Source organism: Orbicella faveolata, unplaced genomic scaffold (assembly GCF_042242905.1).
Source record: "Orbicella faveolata isolate gen_17 unplaced genomic scaffold, um_ofav_v1 contig_35, whole genome shotgun sequence".
Taxonomy (NCBI): Eukaryota; Metazoa; Cnidaria; class Anthozoa; order Scleractinia; family Merulinidae; genus Orbicella; species Orbicella faveolata.
Genome location: NW_028301564.1, coordinates 30103682 through 30115257, shown reverse-complemented (window position 1 = coordinate 30115257; position 11576 = coordinate 30103682). Strand labels below are relative to the sequence as shown.

The window sequence follows — 11576 nt, the reverse complement described above, 5'->3', positions numbered from 1 at the left end:
TATACCACCAGCAGTCCCATACACTCCCTTTTGAGTTTCTGATACCAGCTTAGGCGGTGCTTGAAACATCATTTTCAAGTTTCAACCCGCTCAAAGAAATGACAAGCATGCCCTTCCTTGCCACACAGATCAAGAGCCCTACCCTACAGAGAATTAACTCGATTTCACACTCATTCTCCTCCCTAGACAGCGTCAGTGGAGTCGTGCCCAAGTCCCGCTCACGAGATTCGAAAGGATCTGGTCAGAGGCGTAAATTCCAATTCAAAAGGACTAATTATGCACATTACAATGATCAGTCTAAAAGTTTAGATGAACTTTTCAGACCTGAAAATGCTTAATCATGAAAAAGGCTTGAACATGTGAACTTTGCAGGCCAATTACGTTACATTTATTCCGGGTAATTAAATCATGTTTTCAAGTTAAAATTCAACTCAAACGACAGTAATCAGAACCCAGGAAAAGAGACTTAACATCTTGTCAGTCGTAAGAAAAAAAAGAAACAAGTGCCAGAAATAAGGAGAGATGGAAGGTTGGTATAGCGACTCTGAGAAACAGTTTTAAAAGTCCAATCGCAAAACTAATGGGAATCGGCAGGTCATAAAATTGGAGGTATTATATGAACACTTGAAAAAAAAGCACCGTGAGAATCACACATTAAATTTCCAAAGGCAGGACTTCTGAGCTGACAGTTAAAATTTTACCCAATTTTCAGCCATCAGTAGTGAACTTAATTCGACAGACTTCTTCGACAGCTTGCAGTCGGTCTTTTTCTCTCTTCGAATATCACGAGAGACGGACGAGACCAATTTTTCTTTGCTCGCGTTTGTAGGAAGAACACTGCGTCGGCCCTAAGAGAAAAGATCGGTTGATCGTGAGAACCATGACAATTACGTCGGACTGTGCAAAATTAACCAACAGTAACTGGTGCCGAGATGCCAGTTTATATGAGAAGTTCTATTTCTCGGGCTAATCCTCCTCGTTGTCCGCCACTCTCTAAGCACTGAAATGAAAACAATCTCCTCGCCTTTTGCGACAGAATAGCCGAGACAACTAGTTGAAAACTGCACAAAGGAACAATGGTAACGAGAGCGGGATAAGGCTCGTTTTCTACTTGGCTCAACAAAGCGATCGCCACCGCGTAACTCAGCACTGTCCCAGACAAGTATTTTGACGACCTAAAAAACATCTGAGAAAAGTTCGCTACCATACAACCAATGATAATGTCTCCAGCACCGAGATACACATGTCCCTCGCGCGGGCCAATCTTGAATGTGAATATAGTTGGAAGTTCCCAAGCGTCACTGACTTCGAAGGCTTTGCACAACACTGTGTCACAATAGCCACCCGTGCTAAACAACGAAGGAATACCTTGAGAGATCGTTTTCACCAGGCAAACGTCATATACCACTGCAATCCACAAAAACATTTGCAGCGACGGAAAGTTTTGAAAATGCACGTGACTTACAAGGAGCGCGAAAAGTCCGATCACTATGTCATTTATGACCCACCGAAACGTCGTGGCAGCGCTCATGAGCCAGGTTATCGAGAAGAGTCCTCCAAAACACAGCGCAATGTATGGCCTGAACCACTGAAAAAATATCAGCATAATACAGAAAATGACTGTTATGTGTTGGACTGAAATCATGATGTAAGGATGCGACTGGAAAAGAACAACAGACGCGGCCATCAAGACAAAATAAATCGCGTAAAGAAATAGCCTCGCCAGTGTTGCGCAAAAGTGTGACTCGATCACTTCATTATCTAAGTCCTTTTCTTTCGCTGCAAAGACAGCTTCTCTGCTAATTTCGCTGCTTTTCATCTTCCGTCGCATTATCTTGCCATACCAAGCGCTTATAAACACTAGCAAGCTGGCGGTAATGTCCATCAACCAGAAATTAACAAAGCGATAAAGCATGATTCCAGCAGCTGCCCAAATTAATCAAGACTTTTCGAGATCCTCTGCGAGATTTCCAATCGTAATTTTGACCTTGCTCGATCGATTGGTCTCGCTATGCCTGCCCTTGTTTAGGCAGTAGAATCTTAGAACGAAATGGAAATTTACCAGCTGTTTCTCACCGAAGCCTTCACTATAAACTGTCCTTCATAGTTCCCAAGCAACTTCTTCTTTTGTTGAACAATTTCATTGTTTTCGGCTTTTTTGACGGCTTTTTTGCATTTCGCTGCCGGGCTAGATGCATGAGTTTTGATGTCAACTGACTTGTTTAGTAAATCTTGCTCACCGAATCTTTATTCAAATTGACAAGCCACCTGTGAACAGGTGCGATATGCTCCATGTTTATGGTCCTAAAGTTTTCTCATTTTTCGCGGTTCTCCTTGCATCGATCGTTCTCTATTCTAAACAAAATTGCCGAGCAGTGATGATGTGGTTCGAATTCACAGAGATGCCCGGTAAATACTTCATGGTACCATGGCTACAAACTCTGACCTATTTTTCTAAAGATGAGGATTTCAATGACACAAATTTCACCCAAACCGAATTTGAAAATCATATTTTATTCGTCAATACACCTTTCAAATTTATAGGGGACGGAATTTAAACTATTAATCCACGTACAGTAGGTTGAAATTGAACGACATATTGTTTAAATGTTGTGCCGATAACAACATCCATTGTTTGTCTTTCAAAAGATTGTTCAAGCTGTAGTTTTTGTTGCTCGCGGATACCCCCAGCCCTAGTTGGCAAAAACGGCACACGTTTGACGGGATTGCAGGACTTTGGCTTCTTCGATAGTTTAGTTTTCGATCATCTTCGACACACCCACTAAGTCTGTAGCTTGCTGTCCGTCTATAATTTTTCTCAGTCGTAACATCCGTCAAGGGCTGACCTGAGAACGGTTTACGGATCAGACCAGCGACCTATATTTTAATTATTTTCGTACACATATGATGTTAAGTTATCTTTATTTTAATTCCATTTTTATGTGTGAAACCTGTAAACTAGCTGGTGAGCTTTCGCAGCCCTGGACCCTTTAAGTCTGAGCAATTACCCTTATAGAGTAAGCGTATTCAATAAATTAAATTTTTATCTAAATCGTATCTATCTACAATGTACAGGCGCGGATCCATACCGGTTTCCACCGTTTTACGGAAATCGGTCAGAATTTTCGTAATAAAAAAAAAATCAATAGATATGTATATATTTTTAATAAAAGTAAACTGCAAGTTGAATCTCGAAAATAGTTTTGACATTTATTTTTTATTTATTCTTTTTTGCCAATTACCGGAAATAGACAAGGGTCATAGACACGTTCTGGCGGCAAAATTTTACAGCCGGGAAATCACTAGTCTCCCGACGGCTGTCATGCCATCACATCATCGGCGCGGGCGTCTAGACCAAAATTAGATTTCCCCGGGCGATTTGTGCAATTCTGCTACTCGGTTAGCCTGTATGATCATTCAACGTCTTTGGACAACGACTTCAAAAAGAGTGTGGAATACATAACAACGTCAAGATGTCACAAATTACTGACTACTTTAGGAAAAAAGGTTCGTTCGGGTCTTTGTTAATAATGGTTGAGAGTGGACAAATTAATTTTACTGAAAAGTTATTTTCGTTCGGTATGCAAACTGGCAAATATATTGTCTGACAGACTCAAAAAGCCAGGAAAGGGTACTTTAGGTAGTTAAAATTGAAAAAATTTCCTGGGGAAGCAAGCCACCGGACCCCCATAGGAGCTTGCGCCTTCGGCACTCGTTTTGCAGTAAATCGGTCAACATTTTTCCAAGATCCGCGCCTGATGTAAATCGTGATGATACAGGTTGGATTCTGCACACGTTCTGCATGATTGGCTGAAAGTTCAGTGTTCGGCACTCTTGCTTATTCATTTACGCAAAATCTTAAATTGATTGACATGAATGATTTCTAAACAAAAAAGTTAAGAAATTATTCAGCTGCCAATCTGTAAACAAGAAATTTTCTTTAACTTTCATATGAGTTTGTTTATACATGTACCTTTAAATAATTCGTAAGTTTGTTCAGTAAGTCGCATCGTGGCAACAGTCGACTCTTCGCTCATTACGAGTTCTTTGCTTCTTTGCGTAGCTCTTTGGTTCCCAACCGCCCGAGTAAAAAAAGAATATTTAAAAAAGAAAACTGGAGCAGGGAAGCTGCTTTTCGTCACCTTTTCGTCATTCATAAATCACACGTATGAAGCGACCTTAAACATGCATTTGATCGAAGTTCGAGATGGAGGGGATTCCAGATGGCCTATAGCCGAGTTACCATGTGTTACTGCAAATGCCTGTACAAGGAAAAATGATTTGAGCTCGAGACCGTACAAGCAGCCGACCAAGCCTGTGTTCACCTCTAGTGCTGCTGCTACGTACTCAGTCGCCAGGACAGTAGAGAGGTTTCTGTTAGCGGGCTAAACACCATGCACATCACGACACGATTATTGAGGGAGATGTAAGGCCGAGGCAAACACATAATAGTTTTGAGAAGCACCAGTCTGGAGAAGCACGTTGTTATCGAAAAATAATTCTAAAAAATAATATATCAAGTGATCTCCAGTGATCATCTTTACTGTTCGTTCCCTTCGGTATCAATCTTTGAATTACTGGTAGCTTCCGGATATTCATAAATTCTATCAAAATAAGCCACTGATTAAAGAAACATTAGGTACTATTTCAGTTTGTCAAAATGAACCACTGGTAAAGAAACATTGTGTATTCTTTCAGTTTGTCAAAATAAACCACTTGTAAAGAAACATTATGTATTCTTTCAGTTTGCCAAAATAAACCACTAGTAAAGAAACATGTTTTATTTCAGTTTGTCAGACATTACCAGAGTTCACTCATGATCAGCAATCTCGGACAAAAGTAGTTGGGACAGTTGAGCTGGATAACGTATCACCCATCCCCCTGATAAATGTTGGAAAATGTCGCGATTTTTAACCCTGATTATTAATTATCACCTGATTGTCAACATTGTGAGCTGGAGGAGGGGAGAACTTGCTTGGTGTCCCAGGGTTTTTGTGCGCGATTGAGGGTTGGGCAAGGTTAGGCTTCCTACCACAGACACGAAGTACATTGTATACCTCGGAAAAAAATGAATTGTCTCTGTTGTGAGTGTCCTTGTCCTTTGAAAGACGATAACTGAAAACAACAATATAAATGATTTCGTTGATGCCTATACGTTGCAATGGCTTGCAAAGAAATCGCGTGTGTTCGATGTTCTCAGTGGGTGGTCGCTTATTGACGCGAAGTGACAATGTAACCACTATACCACTTTTTCAAAAAATCTCTTCAAGAGCTTCTAGTATACAAAAAACCGCACTATACAGGTCTTGGATGATGGAAAATTATTGGATTAAGAGATCTCGTGGCTAAGAGCATTATTTCCTTAATTTTCAAATGTACACAGGAAGAGGAAATGTTTCAGAGTTTTCCGTAACTTCCTTTTGCGGTGTACCGTTTTTTTCCTGTCATTTCTGGGAAAGCTGAGAGTTGTAGAAACGCCCATCCTTTATTAAATCAGTATTCATTCCTTTTCAAAATTATAGATTTCACACCGTTTTTAATCTGCCGAGTAGAGCACCGGCTCTATCATTTTTTAAGGTAATTTTTTCAGACTGAGGCTTAACGTTCTTTAGTTTTCAGTTTGGTTTTGCTCTTTCAGGCAAAAACTTTTTTAGCTCTTAAGTTACCATTTCTAGCATTTCTCTGAATCAATTAATCCGTACGTGACCGGGAGTGCATACAACAATCTTGTCCAAGTATTATCCGAACGACTCTCGGTCTGGATTATTTTTAGTATGCACTTAAAAATTTGGGTTAATCTCAGCCTCAACGTCGTTCTTAAAATATATTACACGATCAAGTTGGCAGAGGGCCAAGCAGTTTTAAAAAACCAACCAATCGGATTGCTCTAGTGACGGTCTAATATTTTCCAAGTATCATGGACCGGACACTGTACCAAATGGTTCCACGTGACCAGTCCTGAACGTTTTCTTGCAGTTTTATGGCTTTCTTTTTCTACAAAAATTAACTTAGGCTTTTCTGCTTTCTTCTGACTTTCTTTTTCTACATTCTGTTTGACGTTGGACGCAATTAAATGCTATGGCGGCTCTCAGAAAATATTACCCCCTTGAAATACGTGATTGTAACTATAATTGTGGTGGGCGAGTTTTTCAAAACATTTCTCTTTGAGCAATAAACCGGTCAGATTAACATAACTTGCTGGCGCTGTACTAAAACATATCGGCCCGGCTTGGTCTTCTTTTACGGCTGACCTCACTGCGCTCGGACTGTAAACCGTACCGCGGGCCTATATTCAGTCCCAGAACGGCCCTCGAGCTATAAGTAAATGTGATTGATAAGAAACCCGACAAACGGCTATTGACCAAACTTTCTTAAAGAGACAGTTATTCCCGTGGTTCTTCTCCCATTTCTCGATGCTTCAGTTAATGAGCTGCTACATCCTGGGATGTGCCGTGTGGATCTCAAAGCTTTGCTAAGCTTGTCTTCCCACCAAGTCAGTCAGTATGACTTAAGCTTTTCCTTTTCTTGTTCCGCTTGAAAACCCGCGTAATCGTTTTCAGACTCAATTAAAACCGCGCGGTGCCGCCACATCATGTGCGGATGGTCGATTCAAATTTTGGTGTCTTGCTTCATTGCGCCTGATCCAAAAGCCGTAGTTATTTATTTCTTCATTTGTTAAACCGAGTTTCAACAAATTCATCAACTAAATTAAAAAAAACACACACACACACAATGGCGACAGAAGCATCCAAAAGCACCAAAGCACCTATGAAACTAAGAAACTAAAAAAATTATGAATAAATGATGTACAATATATCTCTCTATATAGTAAATATAATGTATGATAGGAGCACGAGAGTTATATTTCGAATATTGGACACATGATGTCAAACTACATTTTAAATAGCTCAAAAAGTTTCTCTGAAAAAAGTTTAAACTATTATTTTAAAAGGTCTAGATAGCAGCAGACATGTAAATATTTTAAGGAAAACGACCAATTTTTTAAGTTTGCAAGACATGTTTCGACAGAGCTTCTGTCATCTTCAGTTGAATGAATGATTACAAAGCAAGTTGAATAATAAGTAGGCAAAAATGCTAATTAAGACAAATAGTAACAACAAGAACGTGAAAAGGTGTAAGTTAAAAGGATAATTTTAGATTTACATGGTGTAATTGCTGATTGAGGGAAGGTAGTTCTTTTTGAATCAAGATAAAGGAGGCTATTCATATTCAAAAGAACTACCTTCCCTCAATCAGCAATTACACCATGTAAATCTAAAATTATCCTTTTAACTTACACCTTTTCACGTTCTTGTTGTTACTATTTGTCTAAATTAGCATTTTTGCCTACTTATTATTCAACTTGCTTTGTAATCATTCATTCAACTGAAGATGACAGAAGCTCTGTCGAAACATGTCTTGCAAACTTAAAAAATTGGTCGTTTTCCTTAAAATTATTTTAAAAGTAGAGATACCATCAGCCACCCTGACATGCCTAGTTAGCCTGGGCCATTTATTCATTCTTTTCTGCACCCTTATCCTGCATCAAGTTCGATTACATCATCGTATACTATTTTAAAATTTTTTCCCAGTTTTTTCCAGATCAACATTATTATGATTAAGCATTTAGATAAAATGCGAGATGGATAGCACGCTGCACAAAACTCATCTGGATCAACGTTTTACAACAAAACATTAAACCAAACAAAGTGACACAAATAATTTTGTAATTTTCTTAAACTCTACTAAATTCCACACGTGGAAACGTATTTTTATGTGGATCACGCAATAAAGACTTGTGTTACACCTTGTCCAAATTTGGTAGCTGAGTCACAAAATCACGCGGTTTCTGAGAAAAAATAGCCATATTTGGAGTGTCGTTTTGCGAAGAAACTCTTTACGTGCTGGTGGATTTATTTGTCAAGATTTTGACAAGAAAGCATGAGAAAGACTTACAACTTATTTGGCCACTGAAATGCGATCTGATATTCTTTAGAGTCTTTAAACTGTTGTTGCCACTAGATCGGTCGTCGACCTGTTTTAAAGATGGCTGCCTTTAGCTCGCGCTTCGTACAAGCCGACAGTGATCAAATACTGCCGTGTTAAAGCGTTGTCCCTCAAGAACTTCAGACACTGCGTATTCGTGCTTTTAGGAAAGTTTCCGGGCCTCTTTCGGGGCTCATCTACCAGGAGCTTGCCATTTTCTCGCAACTTCTTGTATAACAGCTTGAAATGTTGTTTGGTTTACCTTCTGGTGGTAGCACTACAACATAAATCTTTGATTTTGTAAACCGCTGATGTTTTACAGGATTATAACTGTTGTTTAGATGGATTCTCTCTCCTTCTTCATGGCATTCCGTCGCCGAATTCATGAAAAAATATCCCCAAACACCTAACGATTCGATGTTCTTCGTACAACAAAACTAGTCTAACTTCACGATGTTGATGTAAACCATAACCACTTTTTCTCAGAAACCGCGCAATTTTCCGTATTTTTGTGATTCAGTCTGCAAATTTAGATACACTGTAACGCGAGTCGTCCTTGCTTGATCTATATGAAAATAACTTTTCTTGTGTGGAATTTAATGAGGTTTAAGACAATCAAAAAATTATTTGCATCGCTTTGCTCGTTTTAATTTTTTGTGGCAAAACGTCGATCCAGAACAGTTTTGTCCAGCGTACAATAGAAAACTTCACCTAGCTCTGCGTTAGTTTCAAGTTCCTATTATATTCATAACTTTTAAACAATGTCAACGTTTACCAAAACATTTAAAAATGACTATGAATCACAAACAACACTGAACATTTTCAGTTTTTACCCACACATGAAATATGCTGGCCATCGCTTTTAAATTTTGTTTTTAAGACGCCAACAAATGCAGTTCAAAAACCTCTATATCAGTTATTTTGATAACCTTTGTATAATACCGTTTTATGGGCTTAATTTTTACTTCACTCTTTCTTACAATTAGCTCTGAGTAAAGATAATAACGCAACCCTCACCTGGACAATATCATCATCAAGCAATTTTATTTCATTTCATTATTTGGCTTTTTTTTTCACACCTGATATTTTAGGAGAGATGATAATAAAAACATGGAGCGAATTTTCAACATGCCTTCCATATCAGTTTTTTTTTGTTTGTTTGTTTTTTTGTTTTTTGTTTTTTGTTTTTTGTTTTTTTTGTTTTTGCCGTGGGTAATACCATTGTTTGCCAAGTTTGGTTTTTTTTTTTTTCTAATAAAAGTTTGTTTTCCTTTTCTCTGTGTACAGTTTATATAGAGACAAAACCATCAAGAGAATTTCCAACATGCCCTCTATATCGAATGTTTTAACCCACTGCTATCTTGACTAATATCGTTGTTTGGCAATTTTATAGTTCTGCGATATTGCAGTGTTTTTGTTTACAGTTACAGTCAATGACGAAGCTAGGAAAAAAATTCAACATGCCTTTTCTATATCAGTTGTTTTAATCCACGCCTTAGGTCATATCACAAGCCAATGTTTTTTCTTTCGTACTTATAAATAGCGGGGCCATTATGAGAATTTTCACACTACACCAGCAATGAATAACGGAGGGAATTATCAACATTTCCTTTGTCAGTTGTTTGTCAGTCACACCTGGACTGTGAGTTGCCTATCATGAACTCCAAATCCGATTTGTTCACCTGGCGTCTTCTTTTCTTTTTCTTTCTTTCTTTCTTTCTTTTTTTTTTTTTTTTCTTTGGTCTGTTTTCGAGTTAGATAAGCCCATTTGGAATTTGACATCATTTGCTAATGATTCAGTTCCAGTTTTAGATAACGAGACAAATATTGTTTAGGCGAATGCTACGATATTTGCTTATCGCTAATGACAGGAAGGCATATTTAGAAAAAGAACTTCCGTTTGGCAAGTCGTGATTCAATACAGCAGAAATTCACTTGAAGAAATATTGCCTTACTTTTCAGCATTAATTTTGTTCATGTTTTGCTTGATCATCGTAGGAACAGAAGCATCTTTGAACAACTGCTTTCCTCTAAAAGAAACCTCCCAGTAATTAGCCAATTTCCGTCATATGGTTATACTTTCAGCAGCCCTCGAAGGGTCCTGTCAGATGAAATCCGTCTTGTTAGCTTAAAACAACACAGGTTGACTTTCCAACTAACATTCGCCTTTTCTTTATTGGCTTCCCCAGAAGTGCTTCCCGCAGCTTCACAGTACCTCAGGCCATTTTCCTATTTTATGCATGCAATGTGATCCCTTTTAGACATATCTGAAACAACATCAGTAAGAGCAAGGCTAGCCGAGAGTGTCTGTCCTTCGTTCTGATTACAGTAACAATGGTGAATGCTTTCGAAAGTTTTTTTTTTTTAGACGGCAGGAAGTCTTTTTCGTTTGTGGTTTCGAAAGTTGTGGCCACGTGGGCAACTGAAAATACGGAGATGTCAACATTTGTTCTTGATATTTTCCTTGAATGAATTACTATCTCTCCCGAGCTTCGCCTACTCCTTCAAGCCCCATGTCACCATTTCAAACGTTATACGACCCTATACATGTAGTGGGAGAGTATCATTCACTAAGCTCTTCAATTTCTTCGACTCTACGGGGGCAGCTGACGGTCATTTAAACTAAACTGGCATTAGTAACGCTAGAGACCCTGCCTTGTCTGAAAATGTACGCGTAGGAGTCCCGGAGGAGTCTGATATCTATAATTATTTTCTTTACAAACCTCAAATGAAAAGAAATTTCAAGATCCACATATCTTCACGTAAAAATTGCTGCTTTTAACCTATCTAAAATAACCAAATTACTAGCCAAATGTCAGATCTTCCGTTTATTACCCAGTATATAAATGCCAAAGTGCGCTCTAATCGACTCTAAGCTCGAACGCCCAGCAACGTTGATTATACTGAACAATAAGCGTGACCCCGCGAGTTCTTTGGAAGGATAACGAAATGCATTGCGTCGTTGTTTCTTGAGGGAGGGTCTTGATTGGCGCTCGTTGCGGACGCCCACCAACTGTATGAGGCCTTGAGTTAGGACAAGCTTGAATGATTTCGGCTGTGTTTGAAACTGGGCGAATACGAATTGGACCATGATGAAGAATCGATCGAAACCGTCACTCAGACTTAACAGTATTCTGTTGTTTGTTTTTTTTTTCATGCAAAGCTCGGAGAGACAGAGAGCGAGGCATTAGAGTAAACGGCGTGTCGAGTTTCATGAAACTGATAAAATATTTTGACCACTTCGTTGCACGTAGAAAACTGAAGCGGAAAAGTCTTTCAGTCGAACATGTCCAAGTTCAGGCGAGATAAATTTGGTCGGCATTGCTGCTGCTTGCTGGGGAGAATCGCTTGTCATAACAACATATTTGGATTTCCCTTCTCCGGCCACTGCATTTTAAAAACGTGACGGGTGTCCCTCTCACCGATAAAAAGGACTCCAAAATTCTGCTAACTTTTGTGCTTACTCTTGGCTTTATTCGTCTTGAAATGTATCTCGAAATATTCTAGGATAATGAAGGATGAACAAAAGATCAAGCCAATATTGTTGTCCGCATTCTGAGCGCAGTCATTGTTCAACTGTTTGCATTTGT

General features: G+C 38.8%; 1 protein-coding gene across 1 annotated transcript; it reads right to left on the bottom strand.

Annotated features, from left to right (window-relative positions):
• Window positions 1–365: 365 nt before the first annotated feature.
• On the bottom strand, window positions 366–2335 carry LOC110050441 (uncharacterized). The gene has a single exon (XM_020756354.2). The coding sequence runs from the start codon at window positions 1913–1915 to the stop codon at window positions 941–943; it is 975 nt and encodes a 324-aa protein (XP_020612013.2). The 5' UTR covers window positions 1916–2335; the 3' UTR covers window positions 366–940.
• Window positions 2336–11576: the final 9241 nt, after the last annotated feature.

Coding starts and splice junctions, on each gene's coding strand:
- LOC110050441 (XM_020756354.2), bottom strand. CDS start 1,915: ATGCTTTATCGCTTTGTTAATTTCTGGTTGATGGACATTACCGCCAGC.